The sequence below is a fragment of the Heptranchias perlo genome, chromosome 1, assembly GCF_035084215.1.
Source record: "Heptranchias perlo isolate sHepPer1 chromosome 1, sHepPer1.hap1, whole genome shotgun sequence".
Taxonomy (NCBI): Eukaryota; Metazoa; Chordata; class Chondrichthyes; order Hexanchiformes; family Hexanchidae; genus Heptranchias; species Heptranchias perlo.
This window is the reverse complement of record NC_090325.1, coordinates 163,120,619-163,140,781: the sequence shown is the minus strand read 5'-3', so window position 1 is coordinate 163,140,781 and position 20,163 is coordinate 163,120,619. Positions and strand designations below refer to the sequence as shown.

Below are 20,163 nucleotides of genomic sequence, written 5' to 3'. Positions count from 1 at the left end.
CTAACCCTATCAGCATAACTTTACAAGACTACTTTCCCATCTTCACCACTTCTTGGTTGGGGTATTGTTTGTGGCATGGAGGAATCAAAAGAGAGAAAGTTTATTTTTAAAAATGAGAGGGAAAATATAACTTTTTAAAGCAAATTTGCCTTTTAGTATTCCATAAACAGAATGACCATACGGTTTGCTAAACCAATTGCTTGATAAGTGCCTTTTTATTGTTTTTGTTCAGAATGACTACCGCAAGTTATCTATGCAATGCAAAGACTTTGTTGTTGGTGTCCTTGACCTGTGCCGAGACAGTGAGGAAGTTGAAGCGATTCTGAGCGGCGATGTGGAAGCTGAGCAAGATGAAGGACACCACTGTCAAAGAGCAGGTTTAACTCGCGTCAAACTCGCCATTAAATATGAAGTCAAAAAGGTACATTTTCCTTTAAAGTCTTGGCATTTGGTAATGGTCATAATTATAACTAACAATGTGCCCCATAAAGTCACGTCCAACATAATTGGGTTTGCTCTAGATTAAACATGTTGGGATTCGTTTGAACTGACTGCATGATTTTGAAATGGTGAATCATTAAATTCTCCTGTTTTGCCATTGTCAGTAGATATTTTGGATAAGTTGGCTGTCTTTGAGCAAAGGTTCCAGGTATTGACAATTCTTCAAAGTACTGGAACATCAATTCAGAGCCAAAAGACTCACAAGGAAAAAAAAGGCAGAATTTGCTGTCAAAGTGTTTGTGATTCTTCTCTCCAGCGGTGGAAAAATGGCACGTTAGACATGTTGGGGGTGATTTTAGCCCCCAAGAACATGTGGGTTGGGGGCGAGTCGGAGTTGAAAATAGTTGTTTTTTGGCTCACAACCGCAACCCGGCTTTATTTCCGGATTTAACTTGGGCGCGTAAAAGTACAAGCTTCCCGCTGGGAATGCAAAGTCCGAAAATTTTGCAGTTGCGACCCTAAAAACAACAATTTTCAACTCCCACCCGCCCCCAACCCACCCGTTCTTGGGGGTTAAAATCACCCCTGTTAAGTTCAGTATTAATAATGCTAATTTTCAGATATAGTGTAGTCTAATTGTGACTTTTAAATATTCATATTCTCACCTTACTTTTCTTCAATCATGTCACAGCATCATGTATCCTGCTCCAATAGGGAAGTGAGTATCGGGGACAGCCCTTCCATAGGACCATGAATTCTACTGGCCAGTGGAAGGTGCCATTCAAACAGGATTGCTGGTGTATGACAATTTTACTCTCCCGAGCAGTGCAAGCAAGCAGGCTTAGGCTTTAACTTGTGGAGGGTAACTTTCAACTTTGGCGGGGCGTAAAACGGGGTGAGAAGGGATCGGCCATGCGTTATACACCCTACCCGATGCAAGGAAATTGGGCGGGGTGTATGATGGACAGCCGATCCGATACTGCCTGTTTTACACTCCCACCAAAGTTGAAAGTTACTCCCTTGGGTGGATGTTAAGTTGGAGTGGTATTCAGATGAGAAAATGTCTTGATGAAGAAGAAATTAGTCTGGGCCCGTTTTCGGAGAGGAGGCAATGTGCACCAAAACTAAGAGCCCGAGGATTTATAGAAATTGACCTTCGGGCCTCATCTGAATAATTGGGGCGAGCTGCTAGTGCTGGTCGCACCTCCACAGGCAACTTGCCTGACAGGGAAAAACAATTTTGTGCCACCTGCCTTGCTGGCAGTGGTCCTCAGGTAAGTCCCGGAAGGTGTTTATGCTCCACACGGGCCTCCTCCCACTCTATTTACTTCATCTCACCCCAGCAATATATCCTTCTATTTCTTTCTCCCTCATGTACTTATCTAACTTCCCCATAAATACATCTATGCCATTCGCCTCAACCACTCCATGTGGTAGCGAGTTCCATATTCTCACCACTCTCTGAGTAAAGACATTTCTCCTGAGATCCATATTGGATTTATTGCCCCTAGTATCTTATATTTATAACCCCTTGTTTTGGACTCCCCCACAAGTGGAAGCAAGTTTACCCTATCATACCCCTTCATAATTTTAAAGACCTCTATCAGGTCATCTCAGTCTTCTCTTTTCTAGGGAAAAGAGTCCCTAGAGTTCAGCCTTCCCTAATGATTGTACCCTCTCAGTACTGGTATCATCCTTGTAAATCTTTTTTCACTTTCTCCCAGTGCTTCAATATCCTTTTTGTAATATGGAGACCAGAACTGTGCACAGTAGTCTCAGTGTGGTTTAACCAAGGTTTTATATAACATAACTTCTCTCTCTATTTGTATTCCTCTAGAAATGAGCCCCAGTGCTTTGATTGCACTTTTTATGGCTTTGTTAACCTGCGTTGCTATGTTTAATGATTTGTAGATCCCTTTGCACCTCTACCCCATTTAATCTTTTATTTTCCAAGGAGTAGGTGGCCTTCTTATTCCTCCTTCCAAAATGCAACACCTCACACTTATCTATACTGAAATTCATTTGCCATTACATGCCCATTTTCAACATCTTTTTGTATTTTGTCTCAGTCTTCCTCAGTATTAATTGTACCCCACAATTTGGTGTCATCTGCAAATTTTGATATTGTACTTCTGATTCCAGAGACCAAATCGTTTATGTAAATGGTGAACAACAGTGGTCCCAGCATCGATCCCTGTGGAACTCCACTTCCCACCTTCTGCCAGTCTGAGTAATTACCTTTAACCCCTACTCTCTGTTTTGTAGCCAATTTTCTATCCATTCTGCTACTTGTCCCCTGACTCCAAATACTCTGACCTTAATCATGAGTCTACTATGCGATACGAAAGCTTTTTGAAAGTCCATATATACCACGTATCACCCTTGTCTACTCTTGCTGATACTTCATCAAAGAATTCAATAAGGTTGGTCAAGCATGACCTTCCCTTTTGAAATCCATGCTGACTATTCTTTATTATATTTTCGGTTTCTACATATTTTTCAATTACATCTTTGAGTAAAGATTTCAATATCTTTCCTTTCATTAATGTTAAGCTAACTGGTCTATAGTTCACTGGATTTGTTCGATCTCCCTTTTTGAACATAAGAATACCATTAGCTGTCCGCCAGTCCTCTAGCACTATTCCCTTTCCTATTGAAATTTTATATATACATACAGTAGTGCCTCTGCTATTTCTTCCCTTGCTCCTTTGAGTACATGCGGATGCAATCCATCCGAACACATGGTTTTATCATCTCTAAGTTTGAGTAGTTTATCAATTATCTCCCCCCCTTTCTATTTTAAACGTCTTGATATCCTTTTTGATCTCTTCTTCTAATGTCATGTCCACCTTGTAAATCTCCTTGGTAAAAACTAAGGCATAATCACAATTCAATATTTCTGCCATTTTAATCATTACCTGTGAATTTATCTTGTGTATCCCTTAGTGACCCTATCCCTACCTTAACTTTCCTTTTGTTATTTATGTGTCTATAGAATGCTTTACTATTTATTTTTATATTCTTTGATAATTTCATTTCGTAATTCCTCTTTGCCTTCCTAATTGTTTTATTAATTTCTAATAACTCTACCTGCCCGGCGGAAATCAGGCAGGTGGGGAGTTAAGATCAAGCAGGTTACTTACCCGCTCAGATCCTGACCATTTACAATGTTAACTGGCAGGATTTTGCAGGCAGATGAGAAATGGCTGCAACGCATACCAATTTCTACCCCGGTGAGTTTATTTCCCACCTGGCCTCATTTAAATACCCAGTCCACTTTCCACGAGCGTAGAAAAGGTTGCAGAATGTATGCCAGCAGGTAAAGATCGTTTGGGGGGGGCCTTACGGGGTAAGTGGCATGGAGGGAGTCTCAGAAGGGTCTCAGATAAAGGAAGCTGGAAGAGTCCGAAACAGGGGAGGCCGCGACTTTCCTTGTGGGGCATCTCCTGTCCCCACAAAGGAAAGTTTTAGACTTCCTTGAAGGGCCTCTTATGCCTTCAGACCAGCTGCATTCCGCTTCTGCCTGAAGGGAAAACCGAGGTGGCCTCCCCACTCAGGCCTCGGTTGAAACTGCAGGGTCCTATTGATGTAATAGGAACCCAATTTGCATAGATATTTGAGGCTCCCGCCTGATTTAGGAGGGCCTCTCATCCGCCTACAAAACCCTGCAGGTTAATATCGCGAATAGTCAGGATCTGAACAGGTAAGTAACTTGCTTGATTTTAAGTGCCTACCTGCCCAATTCCTGCTGGGCTAAAACCGACCACCCCGTCTGTTGTGGGATATTAGTGCACGTATGGTGTTTATCAGAAATTCTTCTATCCACTATTTTAGCAGCGGTGTTAAAGCTGCACTGAAATAGCAAAAAGGAATTTCAGATAATCCATAATAGAACTGAAGATTAGTATCCCACGGTATAATTTAAGGGCTGCAGCATCTATAACAACTTTTTAGTTTAAATACTAAACACCCACTGCCTGCCAATAAGCGTTGGCTATTCACCTTTACTGTGAGGACCACAGTTGATTCCCCTTGTACAAAATATTGTCTTCCCTAGTGCAAAAGGGGAAGTCATGTCTGACAAATTTGCTTGAGTTCTTTGAGAACATAACGTACAGGGTGGATAAAGGGGAACCAGTGGACGTAGTGTATTTAGACTTCCAGAAGGCATTCGACAAGGTGCCACATAAAAGATTATTGCTCAAGATAAAGAATCACTGGATTGGGGGTAATATTCTGGCATGGGTGGAGGATTGGTTATCTACAGGAAGCAGAGAGTTGGGATAAATGGTTCATTCTCGGACTGGCAACCAGTAGCCAGTGGTGTTCCGCAGGGGTCGGTGCTGGGTCCCCAACTCTTTACAATCTATATTAACGATTTGGAGGAGGGGACCGAGTGTAACATATCAAAGTTTGCAGATGATACAAAGATGGGAGGGAAACTGGAGAGTGAGGAGGACATAAAAAACCTACAAGGGGATATAGACAGGCTGGGTGAGTGGGCGGAGATTTGGCAGATGCAATACAATATTGTAAAATGTGAGGTTATGCACTTTGGCAGGAAAAATCAGAGAGCAAGTTATTATCTTAATGGCGAGAAACTGGAAAGTACTGCAGTACAAAGGGATCTGGGGGTCCTCGTGCAAGAAAATCAAAAAGTTAGTATGCAGGTGCAGCAGGTGATCAAGAAGGCCAACAGAATGTTGGCTTTTATTGCTAGGGGGATAGAATATAAAAACAGGGAGGTATTGCTGCAGTTATATAAAGTATTGGTGAGACCGCACCTGGAATACTGCATACAGTTTTGGTGTCCATACTTAAGAAAAGACATACTTGCTCTTGAGGCAGTACAAAGAAGGTTCACTCAGTTAATCCCGGGGATGAGGGGGCGGACATATGAGGAGAGGTTGATTAGATTGGGACTCTACTCATTGGAGTTCAGAAGAATGAGAGGCGATCTTATTGAAACATATAAGATTGTGAAGGGGCTTGATCGGGTGGATGCGGTAAGGATGTTCCCAAGGATGGTGAAACTAGAACTAGGGGGCATAATCTTAGAATAAGGGGCTGCTCTTTCAAAACTGAGATGAGGAGAAACTTCTTCCCTCAGAGGGTGGTGGGTCTATGGAATTTGCTGCCCCAGGAAGCTGTGGAAGCTACATCATTAAATAAATTTAAAACAGAAATAGACAGTTTCCTGGAAGTAAAGGGAATTAGGGGTTACAGGGAGCGGGCAGGAAATTGGACATGAATTTCGATTTGAGGTTAGGATCAGATCAGCCATGATCTTATTGAATGGCGGAGCAGGCTCGAGGGGCCGATTGGCCTACTCCTGCTCCTATTTCTTATGTAAAATGTATTCAAAAAAATTCACACTTCTTCCATGTTTTATTTTAGTATATTTTATCCCCCCGCCCCCTTCAAGTTATTTCAAAGCATTCCTTTCCCAATTAGGAGAATAGGCAAGCAACCTACTCTCAGAGTTTCATTAACATTGGAGGGGAGGGGTTTCAACTGCCGACCGCCTGTTTCTCGCCTGAAAAATGGGCAACTGGCAGAGTGAAATCTGGTGGACACCTTTGACATTGATTTGCCCACCTGATTCAACTTTCAGGCAGGCCTTTAAATGAGTGCCAAGCTTTCCCAGTTGTAGGACCCCAATTGCCATTTTAATGTACAAATAGGCGGAGCTTCCATGCTGCATACTAGACCCAGTTGTTTTGGGCATTGAGCAGCCTAAATAGCGGTCCTCAAAGGGCTACTCAGGAAAAGGTAACAGAGTACACGGTCCGAATGCTCGATCCTACCGGTGGGAAACCATTTCGAGGGCAGGGCCTCATTACCATGCCGCCAGTGAGTTGTATGCCCTGAACAGACATACCACTCCTTCCTTGGCCATAACAATCTTTATAGCAGCTGACAGGGTTGTTAGTCCTATACACAGGAGGGTTTTATGGGTTCCCACAACCCATATATTGAGGGGTGTCACCCACCAGATGCAGGTACCCATTGGATGTCAACCTAGAATTCAGAGCCAGTCTCCACTTGCCAGGACTGTCTGAAGTGGAGTTATGAACTCTGTACCTTCTGACTCAGAGACGGGAATGCTACCAGTAAGCCAAAGGTTCGCTCGCATTGATGATTGTGCATTACTGAACTTCTGTTCTACAAAATGTCCACATAAATTAAATGAATAAGAACATAATAATATTGGAAAGAGAAAAGGTTACTTAACCCATCCACCTACATGTTACAGGACTTGTTTTAACCAATGATTCTTTGTTCCTTACAGTTTGTTGCCCACCCAAATTGCCAACAGCAACTACTCACAATATGGTATGAAAACATCTCAGGATTACGGGAGCAGCCCATAGCTATGAAATGCCTTGTGGTGCTCGTTGTTGCAATTGGACTCCCATTTCTTGCAATTGGCTATTGGATTGCACCGTGCAGCAAGGTATGCAGTGTTGACTTTGAAAAGGAAATAAATAAGGTCTTCAAATCGCACTGTGGGATACTAGCATACAAACCCTTAACCCATTTGTCTCATGTTCCTCTTTCTAGTATTTTAGCTAAGGCATAAACAATTTATTTTAAATAGCAGAGGTTAATTCCCGATAAACACAGTGGGCCAGAACTTGCGCAGAGCGGCATGGCAACGCTCACCGTAGCTCCTGCAAATTAAGTTAACGAATGTACTTACTGCGGACTCTGTGGCATCAGTTTGCTTGATTTTGAACTTTTAAAAAATTGTGTTATCAACTCAGCCGCTGAACAGCGTAAGTTGATGCGCATGGAACAGTCTATGAGAATAGAAGGCACGGCCACAAAATCTGTCAGGAAGACAAGACACGCCCACAAGCAGGCAAGCAGACTTTATTCATTTAAAGTTAGTACTCTGGATGTCATTGTAAATTTTTAAAAAATTAATAAAAAGCCAAAGAAACAATTGAATTAAATTAAAGAGACAGAAGGGAAAAGTAAAAAAAAATATTTTTTAATATCAACATTTTTTTAATGACCAAAAACTATTAAAATAAAGAGTAATATGAGACTCCACATTTTTAAAATGTATTTTTTTGATGTTTGGCAGCCATTAAGACTAACCGTGCTTTTAAAACTTAGTTTAGACCTGGTATTTTTAAGCATTCCTGTTTGATGGCGTAATTAGTTACTTTCCAGCTGGGCGGATGAGCAAGTTTACGATTTTTCAGTGATTTCAACGATTGAAGTGTGCGATGGCCCTTAAATTCGCAGCTGCCAAATCACTGGCGACCCAATAGGAGCAAGTTCACGATTTCCACGTTTTAGTGTGCATGTGCAACGCGGGAACTTGCTCTTTCAATTCGCCATTAAAAACAGAGAGCGCTGCTGATCTCCTCCGTTATTTCAGGAGCAATTTCTGCCCCATTGTGTTCAACTTAACATGGCTAGTGTCCCACAGCATAATTTCAAGGCCCAGCTCTTTAAGAAAATAATGATTTCTGTTTATTGCTTGCATCATTTCAAAATAAATAAATTTTAAAGTGAACTTGCCGCTATAGCTTAGGGAAGACATAAATTAAAATTTTTATTTAGTGGGCAGCATGTTGACCTCCACTCTTGCTGAGTGGTTGTTTGGGTGTCATTGTTACTGGAAACAGCATTAGCTACTTCAAGACTAATCTGTCAGTCTGTATTCCTTAAGAATGGCTGCAGAAACATGTACCTTGAAATTAGGCTCTTTGAATTTTAGCCTACTGACCTGTTCACATGAAATTCCATTGTCTTTTATTTTAACAGAGACTTTAACACTCATTTTAACACCACTATTAAAACAGTAAACAATTTCATGTGAAGGTATTAAGTATTTGTACATTTATATCTGAAAAGAATCATTTTAAGGCAATGGTACCTTAACTAAGGCACAGGTCCCTCCAATGTCCCAATAGACTTGCTCATTTGATAGTAGTGTAATTTTTTGTTAAATGTTATTATGGCATGCATTTTTAAGAAAATCATGGATGCCTCCAAAGGTAATTCAACAGAAAAATCTGAGCAGATAAATCTATCCACTGAAAAATGGTACTATACTGTTTGAAGTATATAAATATAATTATTGATATTATGCCAAAGATAAGAGCCTAGTTTGAAGTACAGCTGTTGCAATCAAGAACCACACATGATGAATTGTGTCATGGACTTATGGGGTCATGAGTTGATGTTATTGGGTCAAGTAGAAAAATGTTTTCATATGACAGCGATGAATCTTATAACATTTAATAGGGCTGGAGATATGGAGACTAATGATCTGGAATGCACTGCCTGAAAGGGTGGTGGAAGCAGATTCAATAGTAACTTTCAAAAGAGAATTAGATAAATACTTGATAGGAAAAAATTTGCATGGCTATAGGGAAAGAGCAGGGGAATGGGACTAATTGGATAGCTCTCTCAAAGAGCCGGCACATGCAGAATGGGTCAAATGGCCTCCTTCTATGCTGTACTTACTATGAAACTATGAAACTGTAAAGCAGATGGAGACAAACAGTCTTCAGGAGAACTGCATTAATTTCTACACTAATATGAAAAGTTGTTTGTAGGTGGGTTTGGACAACACTTCAGCCTGTGCTTTAAGCCACACTCTCATTATGACTGACATTTTAAATCTCAGCAGAAGAAACAATGTCTGGACGCACAAAACAATTTTACATTATTACAGCTCAATAATATTCTCTATCTTGCAGTATAATATTCCCATTTTACAGTGATTAGGTAATGCAACGCTTTTCCTGACAAAGAAGTACATTATGTTGAATTGGCTTTTATTTTATTGGATTATAGTCATATGATAAATAAATATTCCCAATATGTTAAGATATACATGGTTCACTTCATGAAATGTTGTACAATTCAACAGAATTACTTTCATTGAATTTTCATAGTCCATACATTACATCTCAAACTAATGGAGTAAATGTTTTTGAGTTCATTTGAACTTTTTAAATTAAGGAATGGCCACACCAGATCTCTATTCAGCAAAATCACCTATTTCTAATTTCGACTTCCTAATGTTAGCAGCTAATCTTTGACACAGATGTTATCTAGATCACCACTAGTAAGTCTATTGGTCTTTTTTTCCTGATTAATCTCCTGGGGTTCCAAAATGGGATTTTACTCCACATAGCAATATATGTGCCTGACTTTCCTGAAAATACCATAGTGTTCAACTTATATCTGTAATTAAATGTACGTGTAACATTATGGGCTCGATTTTAGCAGGCCTGCGGGTTCCCAGCGGGTGGTCCTCCGGGAGCGTGGAAAACGTGGACGGCTAATTGAGTGCGCCCCCCGCGCGATCGCGGGATAATTGATCAAATTAAACCCTGCTTCCGGGTTCTCCGCTCCCCAGCTGCGTGCCGGCGGGCTGCGCATGCGCACTACCGTTTGCGCGATGCAGGAGCTCCACTTAAAGGGGCAGTCCCCCAAAGCCCCTCCTGCTGCAATCAAGAGGCAAAACAGATTGGCGCAACCCAGGGGCAAGGCTGCGCCACGCTTCTCGGACCTCGTGCTGCAGCTGATGCTGGAGGGTGTGAGGAGGAGGAGGGACACGCTGTTCCCTGCGGACGGACGCAAGTGCCCTGGCTCCGCCACCAGGAAGGCATGGGCAGAGGTGGCGGCGGAGGTCAGCAGCAGGGCCAACACCCCCAGGACATGGGAGCAGTGCCGCAAGCGGTTCAATGACCTCACAGGTCCGGCAAGGTGAGTACACCAACGCACCCTCCCACAACCCGTCCCCACCATCACGCCAAACAGATCACAACCCCTCCTGCAGAGCCACCACAGCGCTCCGGCAGCAATCCTCACAGCCACTCAGTCACCATCCTCGCCGTGCCCGCGAGTACCCACCGTCCCTGTCCCCACCCGAACACTACCACACACCCCAATCCCCATGCAATGGGATGGGCATGTGGCACACGCATCCTCCCATCCATCTGCCCCACGCTCAACCCACCCACACTGATGCTTGATGCGTCTCACTATGCAATATGCACTCACTAACGCATCTGTGCTTTGCCTTGACAGGAGAAGAGATGCAAGAACAACAGAGAAAGGGCCCGCACCGGAGGGGGCACGCCGCATGTGGTCGATCTGACCGATGCAGAGGTGGAGGCGCTCGACCTCGCCGGCACGCCACATTGCCTCTCTGTAGCGGATGGCGAGTCTGTCGCTGCGGAAACGGCCAGTAAGGGAAAGCTGACACTCAACACTCATGATCGCGAGTGACCGTATCATCACCTGGCATCAGGCGCACCGTAACGTTTGTGCACATGCCTCATAGTGCCCTCTGTTCTCTTGCAGGGCCGTCTGCGAGCACTGCGATTGAGGAGGGCGATTCCTCAGAGGACATGGCGGTCTCTGAGGGTGCATCGTCACATCTGAGCCAACCATCCACCAGCGCAGAGACACGCACCTCGGTGGGTCCCCCTCGCCAACTAGTTGGGGTAGCACTTGGTAATTCACCGCGCACGTGTGAGCATGGGCAGACCCTGGTGGCAGGGGCAGCCGCGGAGGGTCCGCGTCGGTGGGAGCACTCATCTCCAGGCTCTGCTCAGCCGGACCCAGATGCTGAACCCAGGGGGCCACCAGTCAAAAGGAGAGTCGTCGAGGGTCATCAGCTAATTGCCGAGGTACTGGGAGAGGTGCCGCGCGCATTGTCCACAATTGCGCAGGAGATGGAGGAGTCCAACTCCTGCATGCGGGCAATGGTGGCGCAGGCACAGGAGGGTACCGGCGACATAGTGTCGCGGGTAGGTGCGGGACTGTCTGCGGTGGAGGACAGGCTAGCCTCCCTCGAGCGTCACGCACAGCTCCAGATCGAGTCCTTGCAGGCCCTGACAACGTCTGTACGGATTCAGGGTGAGCAACATTCCGCCGCCATAAATAGGCTGACGGATACACTAGGGGTGGCCTTGCAAGGCCTCACACATGCGATCCAAACTGTCGTCCAGCAGGGTGGAAGGGGTGATGTGGGCCGAGGCCACGAGAGGGATGATGGTGACCGGGGACATGGAAGCAGGGACGCTTCTCAAGGTGCCACCACGTCCCACCCGTTGCCCCCCTCTCAACCAGTACCCGCAATGGTGCCTCCTCTCCAGGTGGCCGAGTCTGCCCCTGCGCAGGTGCAGGAGGAGCAGTCTGTGGAGGTGCCCTCACGGGCACCGAAACCCAGGGGCCGTCCACCCAAAGCATCTACCCGGTCAAGGCAAGAACACGAGCAACCTGCCACTACCTCTGCTGGAGCCACAGGGGTAGCACCACGTAGGGGTACCCGGAAAAGAAATCCAAAGGCGTTATAAGCACAAAGGGAATGCACCAGGGTGTCTGTTAATTTGTACACTTTTTGTTTATAGTATTGCACCTTGTACATATTAAACACTATCGTTCTCACCACTCCTGCCACCTCTCGTCCATTCTTCCGCGGCCTGTGCAATAGGTGCGTTCCGTGCAGCCCATCATGACGGCGGACACCTGCTGCCGCCCATTGGGCACACTGCTGTGGGTGCAGGAGTACTGGCAACACTCTTCAGTGGAGGGGGCTGGTATGGCCCCTCGCATGTGCAGGTGAGGAGATGCGAACGCCTCGCACTGTCTGACTCTAGGAGAACCGTTGACATATGAGTGCCTCCCTGGCCCGGCGAGCATCCCGGTGAGTCGGGGTTCGGCGCATGGGTCGTACGTCATCCTCTGGCGCGTCCCCCTCCTCCTCCTCCTCCTCCACCTCCTCCTCCACCTCCACCTCCTCGTCCTCATCGCCGTCCTCAATGTGGGTGGCGGGTGTGCATGGGGCCTCCTCCAGCGGCACCCCTCTCTGTTGGGCCATGTTGTGCAGGGCACAGCAGACAACTATGATTCGTCCCACTCTGAATGGTGTGTATTGGAGCGCTCCCCCAGAACGACCAAGGCACCTGAAGCGCATCTTGAGCAGCCCTATGGTCTGCTCAATTGTAGACCTGGTAGCAGTGTGGCTGTCATTGTACCGACGCTCCGGCTCGGTGATGGGGTTCCTCAGAGGCGTCATGAGCCACGTGTGTAGGGGATACCCCTTGTCGCCGAGGAGCCAGCCGTTGCCGGCGTTGGGTGCGTGGAAGATGGGCGGGACGGTGGACTCCCTGAGGACGAAGGCATCGTGGCAGCTGCCGGGGTATCTGGCGCACACGTGTAGGAATCTCTGGCGGTGGTCACAGATGAGCTGCGCGTTCATGGAGTGATACCCCTTCCTGTTGATGAACAGCCCTGGCTCATGCGGAGGTGCCCGTATTGCGATGTGGGTGCAGTCGATTACACCCTGTACCCGTGGGAAGCCAGCCATGGCAAGGAATCCAACCGCCCTCTCCATCTGGCTGCGCTCATCCATGGCGAAGTTGATGTAGTGCGAGGCCCTGCGGAACAACCCATCGGTGACCTGCCTTATGCACTTGTGTGCAGACGACTGACAGACCCCGGTGATGTCCCCGGTGGCACCCTGGAAGGATCCGGATGCAAAGAAGTTGAGGGCAGTGGTGACTTTGACGGCGACAGGTAAGAAGATGCTGCTTGGTCCATCCGGGAGCAGCTCGTCGTTAAGGAGGCTGCAGATGTCGGCGACTACCTGGCGATTGACTCTGAGCCGCCGTATGCACTGCTCCTCGGAGAGGTCAATGAAGCTGAGCCTCGGTCTGTAGACCCTGTGCGGAGGGTAGTGCCTCCTGCGACGCATCGCTCTCTGCGGTTGCCCTCCCTCCTGTTGTGCAGGTGGGTGTGCCACAGCACCGTGTTGGGGGGCTCCACGTCGCTGAGGCGGACGGCGTGGACTGCGAGGCTGCTGGGGCTGGTCATGCTGTTCGTCCTCCGAGGATGTCAACGCACCACCCATCTGACAGGTGTTGGTCTGAGGGGTTGTGCAGGGTAGGTAGGTGGTTCCTCGAACTGGGGCTGCGGTTTCACGTCGGTCTGTCCTCTGTCTTGGCGGGGGGTGGTGGAGGGCAGGGGTTGCCCTATGTGACGCGGTGGCCTCCTGCGTGGGTGAGGGCTGTCCCCCGTGGAGTGCACCTTGGCAGCTGCCACAGGCTGCTGGCTGCAACACGTCCGGTTGGAGTGAGACTGTTTCCCCCAGTGTGTGAAACAGTCTGAGTTGAAGGTAAAATCCCACACTTCCTGTTATGACAGCTGAATCAGGTCATTTAATGACCTCCACAAGCAAGGTAAATACACTCAAGTGGCATCCCGCTGGCTTTAATTGCCTGCAGGATTCCCACCAGCGGGGTCTGCGCACGCAACCCCGCACGTCAGCGCGGAACCCGGAAGTGGGCGGGATCGAGGCGCGATCCAGTGACGCGCCTGGATATCGCGATTTTCGACGCCCCCCCCGCCGGGAACGCACCCGGAACCCGCCGGTAAAATCAAGCCCTATATCTATTATTTCAAACCACAGGAAAAATAAAACAATTCTTAGACAATTCTGCACCCACCCCCACACATTTATTTATTTTTACTGAACAAACATATGAAGAAGAATTATTATAGAAGCTAACTCAGTTTGTAATACATGTATATGCATGACCCCACTCATAAAGTAATCATATTGCTCTTTTTAAAAACCATCTAAGACTTTGTTGAAATTCTGATGATTTCACAATTCCCCCTTATAAATCACACAGATGAGTCAGAGTGTGAATATTCTTGGAGGTGATGAAGCTTGCAGTCTGTACTATCCAAAGGGCTGTAAAATGCTAGACTGGAAAGACACCACACTCACGCTGATGTTAGCTGAATGTTCCTCAGGGTTCTACTAACATGCAATATTGGAACATGCAATATTGGGCCCTTCTAGAGTACAGTAAAATTCCTGGATTTCTCCGAAGGAAGGTTCTTCCTGGAAAAAAGGAAATGTAGCAGACATAGGGGCAGATTTTCTAGTCAGTCGGAACAGGCTGCTGGGGCCTGGAAATTATATGGAAATTGATTTTGATGGATCCCCACTTGACTCACTTGACTCATGCTGTTTTCTGGTGGCCTGTTAGGCCAGTGTAATTGTGCAAGAGCTTCATTAAAATAATCAATTTTATTTTAAATTACATTTAAGTATTCTTTACTCAATTTCCTGTCCTTTAGCAAGTTCATTTGTTCCATAAGCAGCAAGGCTCTGAATGAGCCAATAGCTTGTTTCACAGCTTCTTGTCTGGTTTTAGATCTGGTGTATTTTCTGTTTTTGTTTGATCAGAACATGCAGGAAATATTAATGTTAGCACAAAAGTGGTTGAATATTGTCTGCAAAATGACTGGAAAGTTGGCTGTAAATGGACTTACAAGAGTTTAGCAGAACACGAGGATCCTTAAAGAAGAGGGAACCCGAATAGGGGCTCTTAGAATACTAACTTTCTCACCAGCTCAGTGAGGGACACAGTATCTAACTTCAAGTTACAGGATCCCATGTCATTTTGCAAATTAGTTTCAAATTAATGATGGTGATTACTTTTGAAAGACCCCAACCACTATATTTAATGGGTGAAGTGATACAAGATGAAAGAAAGCATGCCAGGAAGATCAGCTGACACCAGCCCCAAATGCCCATCATTATGCCACTTACTATATTTGCAGGCCTTAGCAAACCTTAGCTTGGGTCAGCACAGAGGCAATTGCAGAGCTGTGCCATTTGCTGCAAGGATATTTGTAGGCAGTCTCCACCATAGGACAGCACTGCTAGTGGTGGTCAAAGTCACCATCAGCCTTAACTTTTCTGCCTCTGACTCCTTCTAGGCTAGCATAAAGATCATCTGCACTATCAGCCAATTTGTTGTCTACAGGTGCAACAAACAGTTGATTAATGCATTCATCAGCACAGGCAGACCTTCACCTTCTTCCCCACTGAATAGCAGTGTGATGCAGCTCCCAATTTCACCACATGCCTGGACTTCCCAAAGTACAGGGGTGATTGATGTGACCAGCAGAGTTCCTGCTCCTCCTCTGGCACCACTACTTGCTCCTCCTCAATGCTGTGCACTGTGACTCATGCTGGACTACCCCCTGAGCTCACCAGCTGCATTCTCTGAAATGTGTAGTTGAGCTGGTGCTTGCAAATGTTCGGCTCACCTTGTAGCATAGTGCTCTGCAGAATCAATGACCTGAGCTTATAGAACTAATGGGCCTATTTTTCATCCAGGAAATAAATTAAAGCAGAGACAGTAGAATCAATTTGAGTTACTTGCAGTATCTCTCATGAGTTCTTACAGGAATTTTTCAAAGTATTATTATATTTTGTATGTATCCATAATAAAACATAAATTCATAGATTGTGCAGTTTATTTTTCAGAACACTGATCATCACTAATGTTTTTCCTCATGCCTCATTTTTGAAAATTGACCATCAAAAAGCACATTACACAGATTCACAGCAAAATCTTTAAAAGCTTTTTTTTAAGAATGCAAAAAACAATGGGAAAATATCCTTCTTAAATTGCACAAACATGAGCACCACCTATAGCTCAAATAGATTAAGGAATGAAAAATTGCACTATTCCCCCAGAGTTAGCTGCTGTGTTTAATTATATTTAAATCAGAGGCAGAGCTTTGTTCTGCTTCAGCTTCCATCCTGACTGCTGCAGCAACAGATTTGCAGAAAGCAAATGCAGTGGCAAGTTAAGCTCTTCTTCCTCCAGTTTATTTTCTGAGAATTATTTTTTGTTCCAAACTTCTTCTAAACCCCAGGGCATGGTTATTTTTTCCTAGTTCCCCCCTCCATTCTTGATGGTGCCAACTTTTGCTGGGGTACAGTTTCATCTGGTGGCAGCCTTTCAGTAGCAATTGTTCTTCATGTGTGAGCCTAAACAGTGAGTATCAGCAGGCTATTTCATTGTGGAGGACATCACAGCCAAGTCCAATCCTGTCTTCACCTAATATCTATACATGTACATTTTCCAGTTGGGTAACAATTAAGAAAAGGGACCCTGGCTGATTTTTTTTCATTCCTAGTCCAGGGACTAAGATCAATCATAGTACCTGCATTGCAGTGGGGTGAGGCCATGGAGAGAATTAAAGATGGGCAAGTGGGACTTACTATGGGACAAGGTAAGGACACCCACATTTTAGACAAATTGGAGTTTATGATAGACTCTTGGGGGGCTCCAGCTAACTTGTCACAGACTGAGGGATGGAATCTTTCCTGTTCTGTATGGTTCTGTTGGACTCTGGTAAACCTTATTGTTTCTTTATCTATTTTATTGTTGCAGCTGATACACTACAACCTAACTACTCCACTGACTATCTCCTCAACAATGACTAGGATTTATATTGTGCCTTTAATGTACAAAATATCCCATAATGCTTTACAACGCAAACAGATAGTGGAACGGACACCAAGCCATGGCAGGAGAGGTGACTGAAAGCTAGGTTGAAAACATGAGTTTTGAGAAAGTTTTTAAAGATGTAGAGGGGCTTACAAAGGAAGTTTGAAAGAGTAGGGCTGAGGTTGAAGACTCTGAGTGTGAAGAGAGAGACGGATGCACAAAAGACCAGTGTCAGAGAACTGAAGAGGCTGGAGGGGGTTTCAGAGGTGGGGTGAGGCCATAGAGAGAATTAAAGATGGGCAAGTGGGACTTACTATGGGACAAGGTAAGGACACCCACATTTTAGACAAATTGGAGTTTATGATAGACTCTTGGGGGGCTCTAGAGGTGACAGCACAGAGTGCGAAGAGAAGCCATTGTTAGAGATGCACTGTTTGCATTTGGAAAGGTAGGACTGGGACCATCCACTGGCAGTCCCACAGAGCTGGACAGCAGAGGAGAGGTGATTGAGGAGGATGGCATGATCAACCATAATATACCAAGGATCTATTTTACTCTTTTATTAGGACCAATCGATTATAATTTAAGAAAGTGTTTGCAAAGATAAACAGTTCACTTAAGCATTCATAAGCAGTCTGACTCCACATTCAGAAGTGGCTTTTAAAGCATTTTCAACCACGGTTATCCATGTTTCTGCTGCAGTTGCCATTCAAAATACAATGTAGTGCCACAAACAGCTTTCATGCCATTGTGCCAGAAGGAAAATGTAACATTGATTATTGTGGTCGAGAAGTAGAATGATTTCCTTCTCTGTGCTATCTTGTTGACCTCTTTTGTAAGAATTTTTTTTTGTGAAGAAGAAATTCTGTTGCAGTAAGCTTTGGGATTTGCTTAAAGCTTCTCCACAGGCAGATAGGGACAACATGGATTGCATCACCCTGGGCAGCTCCTAGTGGTTGCTTATTGAATGGCATAGACTGAGGCCTAGGACAGGTTAATTGCCCCCAATCTCTCAACTCAGTAATGGCGTATGGCATGTGGGAATTTAGAAAATGAGTAGAGAAAACAAGGCTGGTTTGCAAAAACTGCAAATGCTGGCAATCTAAAAATAGAAATGCTTGAAATCCTTCATGGTCATTTGTACCAATACTAGCTTTTTTATTTCCAGATTTTTTTTTAAACTGAATTCAAATTCTCAAACTGAGATGATTGGATTTGAACTTATGGGGGTAAATTTTAACCCCACGAATGGGTGGGTTGGTGGCGGGTGGGTCGAGGGGCAGGCGACCAATTCGCTCTCAGGAGGCAGGTCGGTCAGTGAAAGGTTTTAAGGAGGTTGTGGGCCTCCATTTTAATAGGTTTGTTATTTTTAACTCTTGTGGGCCGGGATTCCCAGGCCTTCTGATTCAGGCCATATAAGAAGAGGCGAGAAGGCCCAGATCATGAGGTAAGTGCCTTTATTGCACTGCTTGTGGGCCAAGAGGAGCAGGAGTGTTTCCTCCAGGCCCAACAAGCTTACCTGCCGCGATCCCACACAGATGATCTCCAACCCTCGCCCCATGTCCGACCCCCTCCTCATGATCTCCAGACCGCCATGTCTGATCCACCCCCCCCCACGATCTCTGACCCCGCCAATGTCCAAACCCCCAGTGACTGAGCCCCTGATAACCGACCCCCCCCCCGATGACTCCCTAATGACCGCTGACCTTGATGACTCCCCCCAAAGTGAGAGTGGACTCCTGCAATGAGTGAGGGTCTCCCCCACACCTTTCAAATGGACCTTTGCAGCTCCCACAGGCTGGTGGCTTCAACACGTCTGTTTCAACTGGGAGTGTTTCTCCCAGTACGGGAAACACGCTCAGTTGAGATGAAAATCCCACCCCTCCTAAAATATCCCCCAATCAGGTCTGCAAACCACCTGAACTATGTAATTAATTGGTTTAAGTGGGATCCCGCCGGCTTTAATTACCGGTGGGAGTCCCGCATGCGGGGGCTGCGTGCGCATCTAAGCGCGTCTTTGGGGAGCCCGGAAGTGGGCGGGTTGGAGCCGGGCTCTGGACCCGCCCCGGGAAGCCCCAATTTTAGCAGCCCCGCCCGCCACGAACGCACCCGCTCGGCCTTCTGAAAATTGACCCCTATATCATGGAAACAGAGATGTATGTTGAAGTATTAGCTGATTAATTATGTCCTGAAGCAGGGGGTGGACGATTCACTAATATGTCAATTTGGCCTGCTATTTCCATATTGTGTAGTTTAACAGGAATTAATTAGCAGGTGGGTTTATATTCTATCTTCAAACTCAGTCGTAGCTTAGCCAACCTGTATTCACAAGTGATTAAAATGGACTATCCATCTCCACTTTTTTTCCCAGAAGGTTGTTCTCCCCAAACCATCAATCTGCTACATTAGGTACAGTCATGGCCATGACAATTTTTAAAAGAATACTGTTTTGTTGGTCAAAACAAAAGTTGTGGGTCCCTGATATAACTTTTGTTCTAACCATAAAAATATATTTTTTTATAAGAAGGCATATGTTCTGCAAAATAAAACACTGTGTGACCAAATGAATGACTTGAGAATGACTTATTAAACTATAGTAATTATATCCCAGATATTATTTTTCAAATTCAATGTTTTAATTAAATAGATTTTCATAGCAAGAGTACAAGGATACAGACTGCAAAAATATTGAATTCTAAATCAATGTTTTGTTTGATAATACTAATAGCTGTTGCTGGAATTCAAAAGGTCATGGCATCAATTAGGCTGTTTATATAGCAAGTACAATTGGTTCCTCATAAGACAGACTTTAACAGCTGCTTGTATAAAGGCAGGCGGATGTCAAATCAGGTACAGGAAAATGTGCAGTGTTGTAAAGGCTTTTATCAAGTCTGCTGATATTTGGGTTGGTTTTGGATCGTAAAAAAATGAGCTGGATTTTGCTGTAAAAATGATGGTGAGGTTAACAGCGCTCACTGTTATTTATGTACAAAACGGAAAGCAACTTCCAGCGACCGCACATGCGCAGTCATACGCAGAAATCTAGAAGTTGCTCTCTGAGATGTGATGCTTCTCCAAAGGCTGCACGGAAATGTTATCTCGCTCTCTTGCTCCCCCTTCAAATGTATTGAGTGGCGTGAAGTTCCAGTACTGACGTCGCAGATATGGAATAAATTCGCCAAAAAAAGTTAAATCAAGTCATTTCAAGTCTAAGTACCATTTTAATGATGTGGTATGTCTGACAAACAATCTCTCTGACACTGAAAATTAACTTTTACAAGTGTGGAGTCTCATTCCTTCAGATTTTAATTACTGTTGGACATTTTTAAAAACATTTATATAATTTTTAAAAACTTTTTCTTTCTGTCTCTTTTATCTCTTAATTCAATCTTTCTTTCCCTCTCTTTATTTATTTTCCTGT

At 45.1% G+C, this 20,163-nt stretch overlaps 1 protein-coding gene across 6 annotated transcripts in view; it reads left to right on the top strand.

The window, feature by feature from the left end:
• LOC137327420 (short transient receptor potential channel 3) overlaps positions 1 to 20,163 on the top strand; it is a 130,892-nt gene that overhangs the window by 16,501 nt on the left and 94,228 nt on the right. For 3 of the 6 annotated variants that reach the window (XM_067993199.1, XM_067993238.1, XM_067993203.1), the window contains 2 exons: positions 233 to 421; positions 6,734 to 6,898. The exons of 1 other annotated variant lie outside the window; for it this stretch is intronic. In XM_067993199.1, coding sequence (XP_067849300.1) covers positions 233 to 421; positions 6,734 to 6,898 — 354 coding nt within the window. The remainder of the gene's footprint in view (positions 1 to 232; positions 422 to 6,733; positions 6,899 to 20,163) is intronic. 2 more of the 6 variants (XM_067993222.1, XM_067993212.1) reach the window with 2 other exon arrangements.